The 23,682-nt window shown below is 52.1% G+C and overlaps 1 protein-coding gene across 1 annotated transcript in view; it reads left to right on the top strand.

Annotated features, from left to right (window-relative positions):
* Positions 1-23,682, top strand: part of MYO18B (myosin XVIIIB) — a 242,026-nt gene that overhangs the window by 46,511 nt on the left and 171,833 nt on the right. Inside the window, exons 13-15 of the mRNA XM_081802559.1 lie at positions 16,538-16,711; positions 19,812-19,902; positions 21,596-21,788. Of these exons, the coding sequence (XP_081658685.1) occupies positions 16,538-16,711; positions 19,812-19,902; positions 21,596-21,788 (458 nt within the window). The remainder of the gene's footprint in view (positions 1-16,537; positions 16,712-19,811; positions 19,903-21,595; positions 21,789-23,682) is intronic.

Genomic DNA, 23,682 nt, shown 5'->3' with positions numbered 1-23,682 from the left:
GATTTTATTTATTTATTTGAGAGAGAGAGAGAGAGAGCACAAGAAGGGGGAGCGGGAGAGGGAGAAGCAGACTCCCTGCTGAGCAGGTAGCCCGATGCGGGACTCGATCCCGGGACCCTGGGATCATGACCTGAGCTGAAGGCAGATGCTCAACTGACTGAGCCACCCAGGCGCCCCTGTTTGTTTGTTTTTTTGTTTGTTTGTTTGTTTTAAAGATTTTATTTATTTATTTGAGAGAGAGAGAGAGAGCACAAGAAGGGGGAGCGGGAGAGGGAGAAGCAGACTCCCTGCCGAGCAGGGAGCCCGATGCGGGACTCAATCCCAGGACTCCAGGATCATGACCTGAGCCGAAGGCAGTCGCTTAACCGACTGAGCCACCCAGGCGCCCCTGAAAGTTCTAAATTTCTAATCAGCGACCAGCCCCTGTCCTGAAGCTATTGAGGAATGGCTGAGACCCCAGCCATTCATTAGTGTGCAAAAAAAGCCCTCCTCACTTCAGAGATGCCAAGCGTTTTAGGAGTTGTGTGCCAGGGACTGGGGACAAAGACCAAAGGTGTATTTATCCCAGGTACCAAGCCCATGCCGCAGCCCCAGACCTGGTGGCCCCATGGAAGACCACTGAACCCTTGTGGATGGTCCCAGGCTGATGGGGCCCCCCGCCCTCAGATCACCACGGGGTCCCACCGTACTCATGGCCTCTGCTTTGTTTGAGCCTTCGGCACCTACATCATACACAGCCCCAGCATCACTCCTTGGGACTACTCTGAGCTTCCTCCTTTGGGGGGGGGGTCATATCCTGTTCTTCCTGAAGCCCCCTCAGGCCCCCTCAGGCCCCTGTGTTCCTGCAGAGCTCTCCCACCATGCCTTTCCCCCACCCCCTTCTCAATCCCGTTGGCCCCTGTGACATGGCGCCCTTTATCCTGGGAGGCTGGCTGCCTGTGAGGTGGGGGACTGCCCTGTCACCAGCTGTGCCCTGGGCAGCCTGGAAGTCAGAGGCTTGCCTTCCCCCAGGATGTGGAGGGGAAAGGACACGGGAGTTTTGCCGTCAGCCAGTCCTGGTTCAGATTTCAGCTTGGCCTTTTATCAGCGGGGTGTGACCTTGGCCAAGTTATGGAACCTGCCTGAGCCTCGGATGAGGGAGGGGGAGGGAAGGAGGGAGAAAGGATGTCCTAGAGCTGTCTGGAGGCTCCCTGAAGGTTGTGATGCTAATATGCCCTGACTCTGGGCCACCTCCCGCAGACAGGCAAGGTGGCTGCTGGCTTGGTCGGTTCATTATAAAGTGACTTGTTTGAAGAAGTCAACCCCAGCTGGCTGTTGGGTCTTAGGAAATGTGTTTTTCTGGTGGCAGAGGGGAGCTCCCCCACTCTGCACTGCATCTCCACCCCCCTTCTGTCTCTCTGCTTGCTGTCCCCGAATGGTCCTTTGGGAAGGCAGTGGGAGGACGTTCTGGGGCTGCCTCCACTTGGCAGGCAGAAAACCCTGGGTGATTCGACATCACAGTTGGTTTGCTGTTAACCAAGGCTCATGGCCTGGGCCATCCCTCAGGAGCCATCAGGAAACCATTCATCCCACCTCGTGTTTTTTCCTTTGGCAAAAAGTGGCCCATGGAACAATTAGCCAGTGCCCGTGTGTTTTGTATGGCAGCAAATGGAGGCTCTCTGGAGCTCACTTGATAAGGACAAAGTGAGGCACAAGGGAAGAGCAGGGGACCCGGCTTTGAATCCAGGCCTCCCCACCTCCTGGCTGTGGGATTTAACTTGTGCAGTGATTTCCCCTCTCTGGCCTCAGTTTCTGTGTCTGTAAAATGGTAATAAATCCACCTACCTTCTACAGGCATTCGATAGTCAGAGACTGCACGTGTAAGATGTGGCACATGGGAGACGTTCAGCCAGCTATGACTTGCTTCTCTGTGCCAAGTACTTATGTTGCTCGGCGGTCTCCGTTGGCATTAAAGCAGGCCTGTGAGGTGGGCTGGGTGGTAGGTGAGAGCCCCTTTGGTGGGTGAAAAATATAAGCCTTTAAGAGGAGATGCTCCTCGCCAAGGGCTCACAGTGAGCCATCTGTGCTAATGAAGGGCAGGTTCTGAACCAGAATCCAGGTCTGGACTCACAGTCCGGTGCTCTCTCCACAGCTTAGCAGAAGGTCCTGAGGGCCAAGGACAGTGCAGGCCAGTGCTCAGAGCAGCCAGGAATGACGCAGACCTGGGCTCGCATCTAAGCGGGGACTCCATCCTTTGTTAGCTTGGGGGACTGGCCCGGGTACCGTGCTGTGTAACAAATCAGCCCCAAGCCCCCATGCCTTACACACAATCATTTCATTATCTCCCGAGGCTTCGGTGGGTCCACAGTTTGGAAGGGCTCAGCTGGCAGCTCTGACTGGAGGTCTGTCCCGTGGTTGCAGTCTCATGGTGGCCGGCCCGGAAAGAACAGGGGCTGGAGGAGGTGGGGACTGGCTGGGCATCCCTCTCCTGTGTGGTCTCTGGTCTCCCCACATGGGCTCGTTTGGGCTTCCTCTTGGCATGGCAGCTTCAAGTGCAAGTTCCCAGTGAGCACCCTGGAAGCTGCATCCCCTTTTCGGAGCTGGCCTCAGATATCATGCAGCATCCCTCTGCCATGTTCTATGGGTGATAAGCCTTCAGCAGCTTCAAGGGCCAGGGGAACCAGACTCCACCCTTGGAGGGGGGCAGCAACAAGGTTCTAGAACGTGTAGACATTCTAGACAGAGAGATACGGGTATGGCCCTGTTTTGCCACAGTGGCTTTGAGCAAGTCACTAGCTTTCTGAGGCTCAGTTTTCTGGCCTGTACAATGGGACTGAAAAGAGCAGTGACCTCACAGGTCCACCATACAGATGGACAGAGATGCTGTATGTCAGGGGCTGAGCCCAGAGCCGAGCACATGGTAAGTTCTGGCTGTTGGAAGTTAGGATACCACAGAGCTTATAGAATCCCACAGCCAAGGCTTCCTAGCTCCCTGCTGAGGTGGCAAGAAGACAGTTCTGCTCCCTATGACTGAGCCACCCAGGCACCCTCTGCTCCCTATTTTTGTTACATCCGCCTCTCCCCTACGAGCTCCTTCTCAGCTCCATCTAATTTCTATCTGTATCTCTGTCCAACCTCCACTCCCTGTCCCTCCATCTGGAAGGTTACCCCGTTAAGCAGAATCAAGGTTGGAGAGCTCAGAATTGAGGCTAAAGGCGTGGGCTCTGGGACCAGGCTGATCCATGTTCAATCCCTGTTTTCCTGCAGATCTCGGCCACTCCCTTGACCTCTGAGACTCAGTGTCCTCATCTGTAAATTTGGAATAATAATAGGGCTTACGTCCCAGGGTTCTTGTGAGGCTCACGTCACTTAATCTGAATCTGTGAAGCTCCATCATCATGGTTATTAATGCTAGTATGATTATTAATGGAAAGTCTGTCCACTTCTGGTGGGGGATGCCGGGTTCCCCAGCAAAGCTAGAGTTTGCAAGGCTGACGTGGGCTCTTCTTTCAGGATCGCTGTGGTCCTGCCGTGGTAAGAGATGATGTGCACTCTCCCTAGAAAGCCCGAGACTGTCACTCTGCCTGCCATCCCTCATTACTTCACAAAAGCGACAATCATGTTCAGAATCCAAAATAGCCACAGGATGAGTGATGGCTGCCTGGATGGCCCCATTGCCTTGCTCTCCTTTTCCTCTGAAGGCCAATGGGAGGTTTAATTTATTATTCTTTCACTAAATTTGCCAGTCTACTTGCTGCTGACCCCTCTGCCTAATATATGACACCGTCAGGCCCGTATACAACCCGAGGAGGGGCCTCGTAATAGGGTGATGATAGCCCACTGTAATAAAGATGCCAGTACCAGAACGGATGGGGTCATAACTCGGGGAGCCCCGGTGAAGGGGGGGCACAGGAAAGAGAGACAATAGTCGTAATGATGGCGGCCCAGCCCCCCGCCTTCTGCTGGGAAGCCTTGACTTCCAGCAGCCAGGGCAGCCCATCCAAAGATCAGAGGAGGGGGCCAGATGCTCCCCGACACTAGGGCGAGACCCTGCGTGCAGAAGGCCGGTGGGAGTCGTAAAAGGGAATCCCATCAACCCAAAGCTGGGACCGTATATTCAAGCACTATGTGAAGTGCTTTACTGGTTTGGGTTCATAAACGACCACACACATCATACCGTGAAGCTGTCTTCCTTTGAGAAATGGAAACCACGCAGAAGAATAGAGAGGAACAAAGGTCCCTCTGCCCCCCAAGGTGATCACTGGTAATGGTGTAAAGGGGACGTTAATCACAGTGGATGCGTCTAGACGGACACGCCGTTATTAACCCAAGTCCAGCGTTTCCAGCCGGGCTCACTCATGCTGTTGTGCCTTCTATGGGTTGTGACAAATGTGTACCATCATGTTCCACCGTGATTGCATCCTACACGACAGTTTGCTGCCCTCGAAGGCTGAGATTTGCTGTTGTTGTTGTTGTTTTCTCTCTTAAACTTTTCTTTTTTTTTTAAAGATTTTTATTTATTTATTTATTTGAGAGAGAGAGAATGAGAGAGAGAGAGCTCATGAGAGGGGGGAGGGTCAGAGGGAGAAGCAGAGTCCCCGCCGAGCAGGGAGCCCGATGCGGGACTCGATCCAGGGACTCCGGGATCATGACCTGAGCCGAAGGCAGTCGCTTAACCAACTGAGCCACCCAGGCGCCCCTCTCTTAAACTTTTCGATTTGAAGTCATGATAGACTCACAGGAGGTTAGGGCAGGAACACACAGTCCCGTGAGCCTCCTCCAGCCACGGCACGGTCCGCAGTGGCGGGGACCAGCAACTGGGTCATCAGGATGTCCTGAACTCTCTTTGTTGACTGCAGGGACCTGCCCGTTATTGGGGGGAGGGAGGCGCTCCATATGTGTAGCCGCTCTCCTGTGGGTTGTTCAGGTTGCTTTCTGCATGTTGGTGTTCTAGACATGCTTGTAGGCAGAGCTGGTGCCTGGGAGCGAGCATTTTGGAGGCCTGGTCTCCTGGACATGGAACTGCCGGATGGAAGGGTGTGTTCAGGGCTTGACATTTGAACATGAATGGCCTGGTTAGCATCCCCTGGGCATTACCCGGGTCGGCTCATCGAACCCTCTCGAGTCTGTGGCGTAGGCACTTCTGTTTTCATTTCCATTTGCAGGTGGGTAAGTCAAGGCTCCGAGAGGTGAAGTCACTAGCTCAGGATCACACAGCTCTAAGTGGCATGAAGCTGGACCTTCTGTCTGCTGATCCCTGTGTCCCCGGAGGGCAGAGGGAGGCTTGGTGTTTCAAAATGGACCTACTGCCTCCACTCTGGGGACACTTCCTCTGTCCACCACTCCAGTCCTCTCTGTGCTCGTCTGCGCTCACTTCTGTTTCCGTAGGTGAAGCACGCCGGGCTCAGGGCAGCCAGGCCAGGCCCCCATCTGCAGTGCCAGCTCCCTGCCCCGCTCCCCTCCCCTGACAGCAGCTTCTCCCTGCCTGGTCCACAGCCCCCACTCCCTCCTGCCCCCAAGAAGACAAGCCGCACACTTGTAACAAGGTGTTCAGAGCTCAGCGTCCAGGCGCCCCCTCTATATTTTCCCCGACAGGGATTCGGGTTGGCGTTTGGGCCCCAGGTGGCTGGGACCAGGGCTGTTCATTTCTTCAGGCTCTGGGTGAAGGGCCATCACGTCACTGAGTCGGGAGGAGCAGGACAACTGCAGTCCGGGCCTATATGGTTTCTCCCTGCAGAGAGCCTCAGACGGCAAGCTTGGCCTCTCATAGCTGGATCTGCCCCAGCTGAAGCCAGGGAGGGCATCCCACCTGCCTGGCTCTGTGAACACCCTGCAAGGGGTTGGGGGGGTAGCTACCTGCTTAGAAGGGGCTACGATCATGCCAGGCCTGAACCCCTCTTTGGATCGGGCAGGGACGGAGGATCAGAGAGGGGAAGGGCCTTGTTCAGGGTCACACAGTGAGGCCGTGGGAGAGGTGGGACTAGAATCCGAGTCTCTGGGCTCCTAGGCCATTTCTGAGTTCATTTTGCTCGGCCCCTCCTTCTCTCCTCCCTCTGTCCTCCTCCTCCTTCTCCCCTCCTCCTTTCCTGTCTTCTCCTCTATGCCCTGGCTGCCCTGGGACACCACCCTCACTTTCCAAGACAAAATTTCAGTCTGATCAAGGGAGACCGACCCAGACAAGTGCACGGAAGATGCCCAGAGAACACTGTAGGCAGGGGACACTAAGTTCAAAGTGGTCAGCCCCACCCAAGGGGTCCTACCATCCTAGGGGACCCTTGAGCTGAATCTCCAAAACTGAGAAGAAAGTAGGGAGGGTGCTCCAGGCAGAGGAGCCTCACCCAGTGAAGGCGCAGTGGCTCGAGCAAAGCCTGGGGCCTCTGTGTTCTCCCCACAAGGTACCAACCTAAGGGGCGATGCTGGGTTGACACAGGGCTCTGATTAAGAGGCGACTGGGCTCTACAATCTAGGGTTTGCACTGATCTGTCCTTGGACCCAGGCCTGTCCCCTCCTGGGCCCCGTCCCACCCGCCTGCCTTTGTGCAGACACAGACCCCCGCATCTCAGCCCTGCCCCAGCTGGTGGCTTGGCTCCCTGCCCGACAGCTGGTACAGCCGGGCCTATTCTGGGCCACAGGCGAGGATTTATTCTGCGTTTTCTGAGCATATTGAATTCATTCATTAAGCTGAAATGGCTGCTTGGGGATGTAAACAATTATAGTTTTTAAAAAGCCCGGCAAAACCCTGAAGTGGCCAGGGCTAGAAGGCGCCGCTCGCCGGGGGCCCCACGCCTTGGGAGGCTGGAGTAGGGAGGCTGGAACGCCTGGGCAACCAGGTTTCACAGAGGCTGAGCCACTTGCTTGCTGGGTGGCCTTGCCAAGGCCTCTCCCCCCCTTCTTAGCCTCTGTTTCCCGTAAACAATAACAGCAGCTGATATTTATCCCCTGCTTACTATGTGCGGGGCACTACTCTAAGAGCTTTGGCCATCTCAACAATTCCACGGAGTGAGTGCTATGACCGCATTTTACAGATACAGAAACTGAGGCTCAGAGAGGGGAAGGACTTGCTTCATGGGGGTAGACCAGATGCTCTCTGGGCTCTCTTTAAGCTTTGATCACCAGAGACCCTACTAACCTGTTATTGGGGAAGACGGAGGGCAGGGGTGGGAGGAGGTGGGGGGCGGGGGGGAGGAAGAGCACTATGACTCCATTGCGCATGCTCCGACTCGCCATTCCGAGACAGCGTGCAACAATACGGAGGATAACAACCATGACCACCACGATGGACTTGTTCACTATCACTATTTACTGAGAATCCACTCTCTGCCAGGCCTGATTTATGTGCAGGTTATTCCATTAAATCTTCATAGCCCTAGATGGTAGGTTATACCCATTTTATGGATGAGTCAGTGGAGGCTCAGAGAAGTAAAGTAAGTTATCTAAGGTCATGGATTTGGGAAGGGGAGGAGCCCAATTTTGGTCTGAGGACTTCCATCCTTGAAGCCTTCCTTCCTATTCTTTAGGCCACGTGATGTCTAGTAGTCCGTGGCGTCATCAGTAAATGCAAATCGTAATGAGACCTCTTCACGCGGTTGGTGCGTTGATGAGATCACGTGCTTACTCAGCACGGGGCCGGGCACGAGGTGAGCACTCGGGAAGCACCCGCTGTTGTTGGGCTCTCCTTGGGCCCCAGGAAGCAGCCCCAGAGGGGACAGTGTGATAGGTTGAACGACCCGTTCTTCTTGTCTTGCGGAGGGACACTTGACTGTAGAAACAGCGTCTGACTGGGGGCCAGCCAGGGCTGCTTTGGTCCCGACGTCTGCCTCACTAGCTGTGTGGTTCAGGCAAATGGCTCAGGCACCTGCTGCCGGCCCCGCCCCTGAGCCTTCGCTCCTAGTGTTCCTCCTAGGGTGACCAGTCATGCCTTCCACCTGCCCTGTGCCTTAGCTCAGATCACCGGCTCTGGGGACATTCTCAGCCAGCTTCACATCCAGTGTCTCATTTCATCCTTCAAACAGCCCTCCGGGAGAGGAGCCACCCATTTCACAGATACAAAACTCCTACTTGAGTAGGAGATGTGCTCAGAGAGAGGACATCTCCTACTCAAGATCTCACAGCCAGGCTGAATCTGTCTTTGGATGTCCAGCCTCCGCTTCTTTCCATAGTTCCCACCACCCCAGAGATGCCACATCTGCTTTTTCCCTCTTGATCATAATAGCTCGGGAGACTCCTCCCCATGCCCTCTTCTCTTGTAAATTCTCGGTGCCCATCGGCATACTCCAGGTTCTGAGAAGTCCTGTGGGAATGCAGCTGCATTTTCCTTGGTTTAATCTGATGCTGCCCCAAGTGATTTGTCTGGTGAGACTTCTTTTTCCAAAACACCTGCTCGTACTCCCCAGAGCACTGGGAGTGGTCTGTGCCTTGTCTTTCAGCCATTAGTGTGTGAACAGTGATTCCAGTTGGGTGATGAGTGATTCCAGTTGGGTTATAGATGGCTTATTGGCCAGGCCTTGCAGGGAGCACTGGTTGGGCAGACAGGCAAAGGTCCTGGGGCAGATGGCAACTTTCTCCAAAGCCAGATGGTGGAACGATAGGTCCAGGTGGGGAGGACAGGGGGACAGCAGGGACATGCAGGAACAGCCGTAAGAAGCAGGAAGGGCAAGGGTGCCTGGGTGGCTCAGTGGGTTAAGCGTCCGCCTTTGGCTCAGGTCATGATCTCAGGATCCTGGGATCGAGCCCCACATCGGGCTCCCTGCTCAGTGGAGAATCTGCTTCTCCCCCTGCCCCTCCCCCTGCTCATGCTCCCACGCACTCTCGCTCTCCCAAATAAATAAATAAAAATCTTAAAAAAAAAAAAAAAGGCAGGAAGGGCTTTGAAGTTCCAGCTTGTAAGAGGGTTGCATTTTCCATGGTCCCAACATTAGGACTTTGCCAGGCACCCTGGGTGGGGAGCTGCAGCTACGTGCATTGAGTTGGCTCCCGGAGTTTCTCTTGGTGACCCATTTGTCCCCTTTTAAGGGCAGAAATCTCAGTGTGATTGTCATCATAGGAACGGACAGCTCTTGAACAGACCCCTTACTAAGCGACCGGCAAGTGTAACCTCACTGAGGCTTCCCAAGAAGTTCATGGGGGTAGATTCCCATTTTACAGAAGAGGAAGTGGAGGCTCTAGGAGGCGGCAGGACCTCCCTGACATCACGGGGCTTTAGGCGGGAGAGGTGGGATTCGAACCCAGGCAGTCTGTCTGCCGAGCACTACTGCTTTTTCTTCTAGCGTCTATAGACTTTTAGGCTTATCTCTTCCCTGCAGGTGGCCTCCTTCTTTACAGACATTCGAATTGGAAACCTCTGTGTGAGGAAATGTGACCCAGATGCACCAGCGTTATAAATAAGTCACATAATGCTCAGTAATTCAGCAACAGCTATTGTTGGAAGTTGTTGAAAGGAGAAATAACTTGGTTATTAATAAATGCAGGAGGCCACAGTAATTGATAGCAATTGAACTCATGGTGCACGTGGGAAAGCAGTCGTGTTATTATTTTTTCTCTCTCTCTCGTTTTTTTTTTTTTTTTAACTGAACATAAAGGGAAAAACCTGCCTTTGCAGGTGGATTTGAGCACCTCGGAAACTGGTCCCAATACATCCCTTTCCTCCTTCCTTTCTTCTGTCTCTCATTTGCTCCTTTGTGCATCCTCTCTATTCAAATCCCAGCCTGCCTCTTACCAGCAGAGTGACCCTGGGTAAGAGACTCAGGTAAGGCAATTTGTCCAGGGTCACCTGGTTAATTGAGGGCTCTTCCTACTAAACCAGTGTTTCCTAAACTAATGTCTCATGGGGACATTAGACCTGCAAGGTGCTCCTGAAAGCATTCTGAGGTCAAATTAGTCTGAACAGAATGTCCCCTTCTTGGAGATTCATCAGATATACTTTAAAGGCTCTGAGAAGTCCCGCAGTTAAGAAACTTCTTTCACCAAGCAATAACCAACTTGATACGACACAGGATTCTTCTCTGCCCACTGGCACTGATGAACATTCCATGGAACGACGGCTGTGAGGAGCCCCTTCGGGGAACTGAGCCCCAGCTGTGTGGCCGCTCTGCCCTGTTCTGTACCACTCTGCCACATGGAGAGTTTCTGACTCAGCCCTGTCCTTGGTGGTACACTGGCTGGAGCCAGGCCTCACCCCGGGTGTGCAAATGGCTTCAGAGGAACAGACAGACACAAAGAAATAACAGCCTATCAAGCCTTGGGTCCCTTTCAGAGAACCTTCCTTTGGCCTCAGTAATTGAAGGGAAATCCAAACCAAACTTGGTTAAGTGTGATCAGCCTCTCAAGCCCTCTCTGAGTCTTAGCACCTGACATGGGTCCAGCTGCTGACGCAAGCGTTCAAGGCCAAGACGGTTCCCGTGGGAGGTGATCCCAGGAAGTACTGGCAGGAAGTGGGGAAGGAAGGCTGCCACCGAGGGTGTGAGCCTCCACTGTGGGCAACTGGGGCTCAATCCTGCCAGAGACCTCTGGGGGGCAGCATAGAGCTCGCACCCAGAGTCATCCCACTCAAAGGGTGTCACCCGCAGTCATTGGTTGAGGGCTGAGGATTTTAATTCCATGGCCCTTCCAGCCTCCCCTTGCATGAGCAAGTGCCATTAAGAGAGAACGCCCTTGTCAGAAGGGAGCGCAGTAAGCCCCAGGGGTATGGTGGATCTGTCACAGCTCTGCGGCAGGCCCTCCCCCCAACCCCCATGTTGCCATCTGAAGTCTGTCCCTGTTTCCTTTTTGACTTGACCTACATATAGCCCATGTGTATGCTCCAGCTAGATCTAAAGTGGGATATGTGGCAGTACCAGAACCGCCCCTAACCCCATGCCACTGACCTGGGAGTCGGGGACCTGGACTCAAGTTCTAGGTCACCCACTTCCGTGCTGGGTGACTTAGGGCAGGCCAGTATCCCTTTCTGTGTCTCAGTAGCTTCTACTATAACATCAGGCTTAACAACACCCAGCCTGCAGACCTTGCAAGGCAGTTGAGAGATCAGCCAAGGTCACACAACTGTCCCCTCCCTCAGTGTACACGCACTCGGGTGTGCGTCCTCCAGGCCATGGCGAGATGCATGGACCATTTGTCACTAAGAATAAGAACAGACTTGGCATTTGCAAATGATTTTTTTTAATAGAGAACAGATTCAAGGGTGGGTGGTTCCTATCATACATGTGTTGTATTTATGTAAATCCAATGATGCGTGCAAAGCAAATGCGAGGCTGGAGGTTACAGGTGCGTATCTTTTTGTAAGTCATGGCCCCCAAAGGCAAGTCGCCCATTTCCTTGTTCGGCCGGAGGGAAAGCTTGCTGTGCTGGACTTGTGAAGATAAGCTACAGTACTGTACGCTACGGGAAATTGATTCTCAAGGGGGATTTTAAGGGTACTGGAGTTTTTGCCTTACTCTCTGATTTGAGATTGATACTCATTATGAGAAAAGACCCCTCTGCACAGCACCATGCTTAGAATATTGAGCGCTGGGGTCAGCAGACCTGAATTCAAATCCTGCCTCTGCCCCTTACCAGCTTCATGGCCTTGGAAGGTCAGCCTGAGGTTGAGTTTTCTCATAATTCAAGGGATGATGTTACTATTGACTTCACAGGGCTGCGGGGAGGATTAAATGAGGCAGCAGGGTTTAGCACTCAGCCCAGCGCCTGGCATGGGGTGGGTGTAGAGTATGTGCTGCTGGCTGATGTTGTGATATTAAGTTCGCCTTTGTCAGACTGTCAAACATTTGCATCCTGATTTCTTTTTCCTGGGTGGCTGAGACAGAGGAGGGGTGACAGGTGGGCTGCCCTGGAGCATTTCCTACTGCCCATCCCATGTCCTGTGCAGTGCTTGCAGAATAGGGAGCGGATCCCTACATAATGTGTGCGGAAGCCAGACTGTGCTTCTACCTGCCACGGGGTCCTGGTTCCCACCAGTGACTAGCAGGACGGCTGGCAGCCAAATCCACCAGCCTGAACTGATCTCTGCATTTAGCTTTGGCATCATTCTGGGCACAGGCTCCTCGTCTCCTGGTGGGTGGTGGGAAAGCACCTGGATTGAGTGTGTGATCCCCTTTGGAGGGGACTAGAGGCAGGGGGAAATCCACAAACCCGCCCCACAAAGAGCGCCCTCCGAGCCGGCTCCATCCTCTCTGTTTCCATATCTGTCTCTCCGCCTCTCTCACTTTTGTTTCATCTTGTATTTGATCTTTCCGGTTAGAAAAGGCCGTCTCTAAGTTTCAGATGGCAGGTGCCATGGGGAGAGGAGAACAGAGATTCTCTCTCTGGGGTCTTTTGAAAAGCAGGGAGGGAAAGTAGGCAGGGCTGGCCACTATCGAGAAACGTGCATTCCTTTCTTGATTCCTTTCATCATTTAATCACCCACTTGACAAATGTTTATTGAGCACTTCCTGGCTCCGGCTCTGATCCGGATAGAGCAGTGAGCATACAGACTGTGTTGGAGCAGATCAGCAGGCGGCTACTGCACGGTCTGAGATCCACACACGAGCCTGGGAATCCCGCTTGGCCCCTACTCCCTGAACTGCCTTGGACCAGAAGCTAGGCCTTGCTGGGTCTGTTCCCCACCTTTGAATTATCTCGGAGACTTTTGATGAGAGTAAAGGAGAAGAGGCAGAGGAAGCACCCAGCACAGTGCCCGGCACATGGCCCGTGCTGATGCTTGATGGCTGTCCTTGTTCATCAAGTGATGGCTTCTTGGGAGAGGGAGCGATCGAGTACATGAGCATCACTTGGACAGGAATCTCCAACCCCAGCGGCATTCCGAGGACAGCTTTGTCCTTGGCTTTGGAATAGGTTGGTGGGAGGTGCTGAGCCAACATGTGTCCGCCTTTCCGTGGAGTTGGCTCAGAATCCCTGGGGCGTGGCCCACATCTGGAGCGCGCCGATTCATCATCCATCCCCCAAATCCTCTCTCGAAGCCACGTATAGAAAGATCTGCAGGAGGAGTCCCTATGGCCACCAGAACGAAGCAATCCCTGTTGGGTGAGTTGTGCCCTCTTGGGTTTCATGGGTAGAGAAGGGACTAGAAAGTTATTGAAAGCCTTCTCGGGGCCAAGCACTCTGTTGGGTATCTTCCATGTAAGTGTAAACACATCACCCCATCCCTTTAGCCGTATGAAGAAGTGCTTGGGGTTTTATGATTCCATTTTACAGACGACGAAACTGAGGCTCAGAAAGGTGGGGCAACTTGCCCAAAGACTGGAGCTGGGAATGGCGGCAAGCAGGAAAGGGACTCAGATTCTGTCAGGTCCAGTGTCCATGTTCCTGTCCCTGCCTCAGGGGCCACCTTTCTCAGGCCCCATTGAAGAGGCTTTGGCTTCCACCCATGTCTGAACAAAGATAGAGGAACCCATGGGGTTGGATCTTGTGCACCAGCCAGCCTTCAGGGAACTGGAAGCAAAAAGTGCATTTTCCTGGCAGAGCTCCCTGTGTGCTCCCTGGATTTCCCCAGCAAGATGCTGCTCAGCGAGCACACTAGGAAATATCCCCCTTGTCAGGCAGGATTTAGAGTCAGGTTGAGGCCGTTCACTGCTCCTCTTTTCAGGGCCATTGCCAATTCCCTTCCTGACTTCTCCCCAGCTCAGCGAGGTACAGAAGATCACTGTAGGTGGAGGGTGGGAGGAATATTTTGGAGAGTGGCAGAAGAAGGTTGACAGGTCAGGAGAGCGACAGGACATCGCCCATCTAGAACATTATCTCTTATTTAATTCCCTTCCAACCCCCAACACAGGAAGAAAGAAGTCTCATTCAGGGCTAGCCATCTTTAAAATCTCTAATACTCTCTAATCTTGCATTTTGACAAAGAGAGGGCAAACATGGCCTGGGTGCTCAGTCGTTAAGCGTCTGCCTTCGGCTCAGGTCATGGTCCCAGGGTCCTGGGATCGAACCCTACATCAGGCTCCCTGCTCCGCGGAAAGTCTGCTTCTCCCTCTCTCACTCCCCCTGCTTGTGTTCCCTCTCTGTCTCTGTCTCTGTAGAATAAATAAATAAAATCTTTTAAAAAAACACAAAAAGTGAGAGGGCAGACCTCCTGCTCCCAGGTAACTGTATCTAATTAGAATCTAAAGATACTTTTGTGCTCATATTGTATTCATTTCTCCTTTCTGTTTGTGACAAGTGATAATGGTGTTGGTTTGCAAACTGGCCCCCCCTCATGGAGGGAAAGGGAAGGTCAAAGAAAGCCGCAGACCACTCCCCATTGGTAGGCTGCAGGTGTAATAAGCAAGGAAACTTACATATGAACCTTGCCTCCACTGGCCAGCCCTGTACATTTCTGCACCCACCCACAATCTTAAAAGTTTACACAGAGTCACATAGTCAGTGCAGATGGTCTCAACAACATCTTCCTCACTCAAGGCTGGGTACTTGAAGGTGGCTCCTGCTGGGCAAACGTGGGCAGAATGTCCGTTTCACACGGGAGGGGGTGAGGAGTCACCTGTTGTCCTGGGGCCAGCCTGAAGGTCAATGGGCGGTCACATTCTCTCAATGGCTCCCTCCAACAGTTGGGTTCTCATTTAAGATAATGCTATAACATTTCCTTTCACAACGTATTTAGTTAAGTGAAAAAGGTAAGTCCATTTTAAAGAAAGTCTGATCTAGGGTCACAAAGATATGGCAAATGTCCTAAAAATGGTATTTGACGGGTTGATTTTGGTGAAATAGTAGTTCTAGTACTTAGTGTCCATCTGATTTCTGGTGATGTCTCTTAAGTCAGTTTTCTCATCTGTAAAATGGGAATGACAAGACTGCTTTCTAGGACCTTTGTGAAGATTTCATGATGATGATGATGATGATGATGATAAGAAGTAATCACAGCTACCATGCATGTACTGATTTTTTCACCTGTCACATCTGGGACTCGGATGCAGGCTTTCTGACTCCAGAAGCTATGAGCTGCACAAAGGTGACATGTTGAATAAAATAGGGTCAGTGAGTGGTGACTGCTTTCATCACCGCCATCATCATGTTCTTCATCATTTTTGCAAGTGGCAGCACTTTTTATTAACTGTGTTACCTCCCCGAGACTCAGTGTTATCATCTGTAAAATGGGAAACCTCTCTTGTGAGATCAGTGCTGAGTGGCTGGCACCGAGGAGGATGTCAATAAGCATGGCAATTTGTGGACCCTCAGTAACCCTGGGGCCAGAGCTCCTTTCCCTTGAGTAGCGAGTTCCACATAAAGTCTTTGTCCAAATGTCCAATTTTGCCTTAAACAAGGCTGCTTCTTCAAGATATCTTCTTGAAGAACCGGGCCCTTCTGACCTCTTTCTGTTGGATTGAGAAATCTGTTGGCAGTTGTGATTTTTATTTCAAAGAAGGAAACACATTTATGGGAAGATAAACAATGGGAGGAGATTCTTTAAGGATAGCACCATTATTTGTTTTAATCAGCCATTAATTTTTTATTTGGATTACAAAATTGAGACACAACCCCTGCAGAAAATTTAGAAAATACAAAATCCCCTTATCCAGCTAGGACTGTTAATATTTGGATATATTTCCTTTTTACTATTTTAGTTATTTACTTATTTATTTAAGAGAGAGAGAGAGCAAGGTGGGGGGGCAGAGGGAGAGAGAGAGAATCTTAAGCAGACTCCACACTCAGTGTGGAGCCTGATGTGGGGCTCAATCTCACAACCCTGAGATCATGACCTGAGCTGAGATCAAGAGTTGGACGTTCAACCGACTGAGCCACCCGGGGGGCCCCTTAGTATTTTATTTTACAGCACTTTAGAATGATTTACATAGTTGGCATGATACTCTAGTACAGTTTTCTAAAGCTCTTCCTTGGTTCTTTAGGTAGCCACCTCCTTCTCACCTTTCATAACCCAGTTCAGATATCACATCCTCAGATAGAGCCCTCTCTGACAACCATGGATCCACAGGGATGCTCTCAGTTTCTCTTGACCTCATCTCTTGTTTTTATTTTCTCCTTAAGGGGAAAAACTTGATAATATTATCACCTGAATTTATCTTATTCATCCATTTGTTTACTTATTTATTGTCTTACTCTAACCTCAATAGATCATAAGCTCCATGAGGACAGGCACCTCATCTGTCTTGCTCATCATTGATTTCCCAGTGGCGCAGTTCTTGTCACATAGTAGGAGCTCAACAAGTGTGTTTTGAGTAAATGGGTGGGTGGTGAGATGGTTGGGTGAGTGGCTGGGTGGGTTGTTGAATGGATAGGTAAGTGGGCAGGAGGGGATAGTGGATGGGTGGATGGATAGGTAGGTGGATACGTGAGTGGACAGATTACACTTTTACTATCAGTTCCACAATTCCACATTTAGAGGGTCCATGTGATCATTTTAATTGTTCTGAAAAAGTGAACAATGCAAATTATGAGGAAGTAGGATAAGCATGTCTCTTGGGCAACCTGACCCCTGTCCAGGCCGGGTGTTGCGGCTCCCTGCTGAGGGGGGGTAGTCCAGAGGTTGGGCAGTGGTGAGACCCCTGAGGTCCTCTTGGGAGCCCACCCACTCCCAGGACTTCACCACCATACTTCTGCTGTGTCCCTCTTGCAGTGGGCCGGAAGCAGTTCATGCGGTTTGAGTGGGCAAACCATGCAGCTGAGGCCTTGGGCTGTGAGTACGAGGAGCTGAACACGGCCACCTTCAAGCACCACTTGCGACAGATCATCGAGCAAGTGACATCTGGGCCGAGCCGACGGGGCCTTGAGGAAGAGGAGACCAGCTCAGGTGCTGTTTCTCTGGGTGGTCTGGGTTCCCCCCTGGGCCAGGCCATCAGATGCTCCAACACGCCTTCACCTACTCATCAGGACCTGCTATATGCAGACCTTCTAGGTACAAGGGAGGCCCCTGTGGGCAGAAGTGGACTTGGTTCCTACCTGCACAGGGCTTGTGGCCAACTGGCGCTGTCCAGGGTCCTGAAGGTTCTGCTGAAACCCGGGAGGGCACCCTGTGCTATGGAGAGGGGACACTGTGAACAGTGCCAAGGGGCCAACACTTTTCCATTGTTGAGCCCCTATCTTGTCCAAGGAAGGCTGGCCTTCCAGTTTGAGGCACAGAAATAAGGCTGGATGGCTAGAGGGGCTGGGAGGCTAGTAGATGAGGCCAGTAGATGAAGGGTGGAGGGTGATCAGCTCATGTAGGACTCTGCAAACTAGAGTTTTTATGCTCAGACCCATGAGAAACCATGCAAAGGCATAGGCAGGGAATGCCATGATTTGACTTATTCTTCGAATGGCTTAGCTAAGGGGAAGCCTGGGGAATGGGTGGGAGAAGGGAGGCCATGCAGGAACCTACACAGGTTGCCTAGTGAGATACTGGTTGTTGCACAAGGACGTGGTGGTGGAGCTTGGATGGGAGGGACATGTTCAAGGTCTGCTTCACATGTAGAGATGATAGCATGGGCCTGGGGGGGGGTGGATGGGAAAAGAGGGATCAGGACAGCTTCTAGGATTTTAGCCTAGGTGGCTGGAGAAACAGGAGTGCTTTGAATTGATGTGGGGGGAAGCCAAAGGGCTTTGTATGGCACCCGCTGGAGTGTGATCTGCCGGGTCTCAAATCTGCAACCGCCACTAGCTAGATGCTTTGGCTGCAGGAGGTGAGGGCAGAGGGACCTCCCGGAGCCCCAGGAGTCTCTGAGAACTAAGAGTGACTGTCCCAGAGACTGCAGAGTCTGGCATTAGTCGCAGTGTTTTGAACCGTGGTTTTGGGGCTCATCTCTTAGAGGCCCCTGAGGTCCTCAGAGCTGCTCCACTCTAGGGATCTCAGCTTGGTGGCTAATGTCGCTGGGAAGCCACTAGCCTTTTGTTTGCTTCTAGGTCCAGGTATGAGCTGTAGTCGGCTTACAGTTCCTCCTCCTCTCTGAAACACATGCACACGCCCCACAATCATACACATAGAACACACACACCACATGTCCATGGACACACACCACACAGGCAGGTATACACACCACACAGGCACACACTGCAGGAGACACACAGACGTGCACAGATAAATGAGCATACGTGCACTCACATTCAGATATTAACACTAATTACCTCTCAGGTCAAGGTATCAAGGGTAGTTGAGAAGCAGACAGGGGACCAGCAGGCTTAGGAGACATGCTGAGAGGCTGTGGGTTGCCTAGCAACCGCCCTAGTTGGGGGTGGAGCTACCAGAGGGAGGGGAAGTGCTATGGGGCCACAGGGGGCTGCCTGGAATGTACAAGCAGGACTGTGTCTCCAGCCCCACTGAAGATGTGAAAATCATGTTTCTGATTCTGGGGATGGAACCAGCACCAAAGGGTCAGGATTTCCGATCTGACCCGCCCCTCCCAAATTCTCACTCTGCTTTGTTCCATGCACCCTCATCAAGGCTGGCTATTTTAAGGGGCCGTGTGTGTGTGTTTAAACAAAACTGAGACCATGACTATATTAATCGTTTGTGAAGCATTTTTATTCCTCCTAACGTGACAGGTAGGCGCTTTCCCCCGCTCATTCAGTACGCGTCTATGCCTGGCTTTAAGCACTCCTTTGTACGGACTACAAATTATCTAACCCATTTGCTATTGTTGGATATTCAGGTTGTTTAAAAAAAAAAAGCAATTTTCATCCAATTTAATCAACAATCAGGAGAACGTATGTACCCAGAAATCTTTGTTTCTCTGAATATTTCATTAGGATAAAAGCCCAAGAATGAAATTATTAAGTCCAAGCATATGAACATTTTATAGCTTCTGACACAGAACTGCCAAATTTCCCTCCAGAAAGGGGGAAGAACAAACATTATCCGAGTGCCTACTATGTACCAGGCATTGGGGGTTTGGGAGCCAACGTGGTCCCCATCCTCGGGTTGTTCCCAGCCTGGCGCCAGTTCGGGGGGGGGGCTGTTGTTAACAGCTAACTCCACAAGTAAAAATATACTGAGCTCAGTGCTGTAAAGGCAGGGAGGCTTTGTCCTTCTGTGTCTGGCCTGTTTCACGTAGCCTAACGTTCTCTGTGTTCATCCACATTGTAGGGAATGGCTGGATTTTCTTTTTTACGACTGAATGATCTACTTCATGTCCCCATTTATATGTGAGATCTAAAATAGTCACACTCATAGAAGCAGAGAGCAGAGCGGTGTTGCCCAGGGCTGAGGGGAGGGGGAAAATGGGAGAGAATGATGGAAGGGTAGATAGTTTCTTTTGTGCAAGATGAATAAACCCTAGAACACCGATGAATAAGTAGACGAATAAGACGACCAGTGGATGAGTATGTCCACTGCGCAGCATAGAGCTGCTAGTTACCATGCTGTATTGTACACTGAAAATTCTTTTTAGAGGGTAGATCTTATGTGAAGTGTTCTAATCACACACTTAGGCACAAAGAAGGAGGGAGGAAACTCTTAGAGTTGACAGGCTTAGGGTATTGTTCCGGTGACCTATACTTATCTTCAGGCTCATCAGGATGTATACATTAAATAGGTAGGTACGGCTTTTGGTATGTCAGTCATATTCTAGTCAAAAACTAATTAAAGAAAAAGGAGCAAGGTAGGACTGGGAATTGGCTTAATAGGGGTGGTAATCAGGGCAGGCTCCCCTGAGGAGGTGACATTGGATTGATCCCCGAGGGATGAGCAGGAGCGCTCGTTGGAGAAGAGGTAGGGCCAGGTGACACAGAACCTGGTCAGTCCTGATAAGACACTTGAACTTGATTCTAAGAGCGTGGGTACATCATTTCAGCAGTGGAGGGATGTATGGAGGGAGGGGGTTTCTCTGAGGCCAGCAGCAATGCCTGGGGAGTGTTGTCCTTGGCCCCAGGCAAGGTCCTGACCACCGATATCCACCCTTCCCTCTCTCCCTCTCCAGGGCTCAAGATGACTGGCGCAGAGTGTGTGGAGGGGATGGCCTCGGGCCTGTACCAAGAGCTCTTTGCAGTTATTGTCTCACTCATCAACAGGTAACGACTCTTCTGCAGATACACAAATGAGCCCAAGCACTGGGCACTTTAGCACAGTGGGGTTTTTGGGGGGGGGCCGGGGAAGAGTGAGCTTTTGAGCCGGGTAGTAGTGCTGGGTTTAAATTCCCCCTTTGGCAGCCCAAGGCAAATCAGTTCAGCTTTCTGACCTCCCCTTCTGCACCTGCAAAAGAGCTCTGTCCCCCAGGGCCATGGCGAGAGATTAAAAGAGATAATGTATATAAACAATTCTTCCTGATAGCGATCATAAACCACTGACAATGAAAGCAAACAATTTGGGGGGCCACCCCTGCTAAAGTAAAACAATGGCCGGTGCTCCTGGTTTCACTGGTCTTGCATCATTGACTCTGCACATCAGCCCATTTTACAGCTGAGCTAACGGAGGCACAGAGAGGTGGGGCTGGAAGGCAGCCACAGTGCTGGGCTCCCACCTCACACCTTCACGTTTGCCTGAATAACCCGCCACACCGCTCTGGTCCATTTCTTTTTAAAATTTTCTGCGGAGCGTGGGGTGCAGCCAGGGTCTGGTTCTGGAGGGAGCCAGGACGTGTCTCTGAAATGCACCTACCAGGCTGCAGGGGCCGGGAGCTGGATGTCTATCACCGTAAGGGCTTCCCACCCTCCTCCCCGAAGGTGGGAGGCATCATGAGGCTTCCGACATCCTGTTAGCCCGGCTGAGGCTGGTGCGGAGCGACAGGGCAGCTGGGGCTCTTGGATGACCCTGGGACACGGAATCTGCCTGCTCTCCTATCACTGGAGCAATTACCATCTGAGGCCACAGACACAGTGTCTAGAAACCAAGGGGGTCATGCGTGCTTAGAGGAAGGCGTACTGGGAGTGGGAAATGAACCGCTGGTGAAAGAAGCTGCCTCAGCCCACGGAGGGCGGCTGCTTCATCGCATCCTTTAAACTGCATCTCGCTGATGCCGAACCCACTCTCCTAGCACCTACGAGCCTCTCGTAGACGCCTGGCTTTCTGAGCATTAACTGACAGTTTTCACGCATGCATGTGTGGTGGCTGATCTTCTTGGCCCCGTGATACAGAAGGAAAACCTTGGCAGGTCGTGCAGAAGAGCTAAGGTTGAAATAAGCAGCCTGCAGAGCATAGGGCCGATCGTGATAATAATCATAATATCAGGCCACCTTTACTGAGCACGAACCCCACCGCCAACCTGGCCCTCGGAGCCTGGATGTCTCATCACCTCCAGCCCTCCTGGCAACCTTCTGGGTTGTGGCCATCCTTGACCCTTTCCCGGCTGAGGCCCAGAGAGGTTGGGTAGCTCTCCTAAGACACACAGGCCCTCTGTTGCAGAGGGAAGGTCGGAGCCCTTGTGGGATCGTCTCCAACAGCTCTCAACTCCTGCATGTTGATGCCAGTAATCCCTTCTCTCTCCACCCTGACAGATTCATCAAAATGATGCAAGGCGGTGGGGGCTTGAAAGAATCCTCATTTAACAGTTGGGGAAACCTTAGCTCAGAGAGGTTGAGTAACTTGTCCCAGGCCACACAGCCCGTAAGTGGTGAGCCTCATTTTGGCGCCAGATCTACTGGATCCCCACACCCACCCAGCATGCGGCCTCAGTTTCGCCGTATCTGCGATGGTGGGGTGGGAGGCTTGGGCCAGCTGGGCTCTAAGATTCCACGTGGTCTTGAGGCCTCCCCCATCTCTCCCCAGGTCCTTCTCTTCCCACCACCTCTCCATGGCCTCCATCATGGTGGTGGACTCTCCGGGCTTCCAGAACCCGCGGCACCAGTGCAAGGACCGGGCTGCCACCTTCGAGGAGCTGGGCCACAATTACGCTCATGAGCGCCTGCAGCTGCTTTTCTACCAGCGGACTTTCATGTCCACCCTGGAGCAGTACCGGCAGGTAGGCCTGGGCTCCGTGGAGGGCGGGAGGCCAGCTGGCGGGGGTGGGGGGGAATGGTCAGGTCCTTCAGTCACCCTTGGCTTCATCCCGTTCGGCCCGCCACTGAACGAAACACTAACTCCAGGCTCCCCAGCTCTCTGCTGCTCCCCTGCCTCCATGCACGGCTCCCTACAGTTCTCCCAGGGAACTTGGGGCTCCCCAGGCCTTGCTCCCCCGGCTGGTCCCCTCATTAGGGTGACCTGTTCCTCCTCGCCCACTTTGCCCCAGCTGAATGCTCCTCCTCCCATGTGGCTCACATCTTCCCCGTGGAAAGCCCTTCATGCTCTGGGGGTGGGTGAAAATTCTGGCTGGGAGGGTTTGCCCGGCCTTTGGATCCTGGGGTGGCAATACCTAACAAAGCCCCAGATGCACTTCTCTCCTAGCAACTACCCTCCAGACGCTGGGAGCACGAACCAGGAAACACGGGTAGACACGTTCCAGCCTTCTCTTGTTTTAAAAAAACTTAAATGGAAATATTACACTTGCCCAGAAAATGCACACACCAGTAGCATACAGCCCGATGAATTTATCCAAATGAACACACTCACGCACCTGCCCCCCACCCAGGGGAAAAGTTGAATGCTGCCAGCACCCAGGACGGCCCCATCCTACCTACTCCCTTCTTTCTCTCTGAAGGGGGCCGCTTTGACTCCAGCAAGATGTTGGAAATGGCCATCTTGTTTATCAAGAAGATAATGGGTATTGAAATTATGGTCTTTTTTTTTTTTTTTTTTTTTTGGTTAGAGCTTGCACAACAAGAAACATGAAAGCATCAACGTGGATAAATCTCAAACAAGTGACATTGATGATGAGTCCTGGGGTCCGACTTTAACTGTCTCACTTATTGGCTGTGTGGCCTCAGGAAAGTCACTCACCCTCTCTGATCCCGGATTCCGTCACATGTAAAATAGAAATAGCAATATTCCTGTATCATCTATCAATTGCCACAATAATGCTAGATACTGAAGTACCCCAAAACATAGTGGCTTTAGATGTTACCTTTTGTTATTGCTTACATTGGGTTGTCTGGGCAGTTCTCAGGGCTTGGCTGAGCCAGCTCTTGTGTCTGTGGGCAGATTCAGGGCGGGTAGGTGGTTCTGATGGTGCCAGCTGGCTCTCGCCTGTGTCTGGGGGTCAGCTGGCCATGAGTGGATCCGGGCAGGCCTTGGCTGGGATGACTCATCTGTGCGCCAGGACTGTCCTATCTTCTAGCAGACTAGCCCAGGCTGTTCTCCTGGGGCTGGGCAGGTCTCCAAGAGACGAGCAGGAGCGTGTGGGGCCCCTTGAGTCCTACTCAACTGGTGATATCCCTTCTGTATTCAGTGGGTCTGACAAGTCCAGGGCTGAGCCCTGACTCAAGGGGTGGGGAAATAGGTTCCACTTTTTGATGGGAGAAATTGCAAGAGTGAGAATAAACAGAAGGGGAGAGAATGTTTTCTTTTTGGTTGTTTTTAGAAAGGGAGAGAAAGAGAGGTGGGAGAGGGGCAGGAGGAGAGAGAATCTTAAGCAGGCTCCAAACCCAGCACAGAGCCTGATGTGGGGCTCAGTCCCCAGACCCTGAGATCATGACCTGAACCGAAACCAAGAGTCAGGCGCTTAACTAACTTCACCACCCAGACGCCCCTATTTCGCTTATTTCTGATGTTCAAAGCAATACATGTTCTCTATTAAAAAACTGGAAAGTAGGGGCACCTGGGTGGCTCGGTCATTAGGCATTTGCCTTCGGCTCAGGTCATGATCTCAGGGTCCTGGGATCGAGCCCCGCATCGGGCTCCCTGCTCTGCGGGAAGCCTGCTTCTCCCTCTCCCACTCCCCCTGCTTGTGTTCCCTCTCTCGCTGTCTCTCTCTCTCAAAT

The sequence above is a fragment of the Leptonychotes weddellii genome, chromosome 13 (assembly GCF_054177405.1).
Source record: "Leptonychotes weddellii isolate Sample4059 chromosome 13, ASM5417740v2, whole genome shotgun sequence".
In the NCBI taxonomy this organism is placed as follows: domain Eukaryota; kingdom Metazoa; phylum Chordata; class Mammalia; order Carnivora; family Phocidae; genus Leptonychotes; species Leptonychotes weddellii.
The sequence above is the reverse complement of the archived record's forward strand: the minus strand, read 5'-3'. Positions and strand labels throughout refer to the sequence as shown.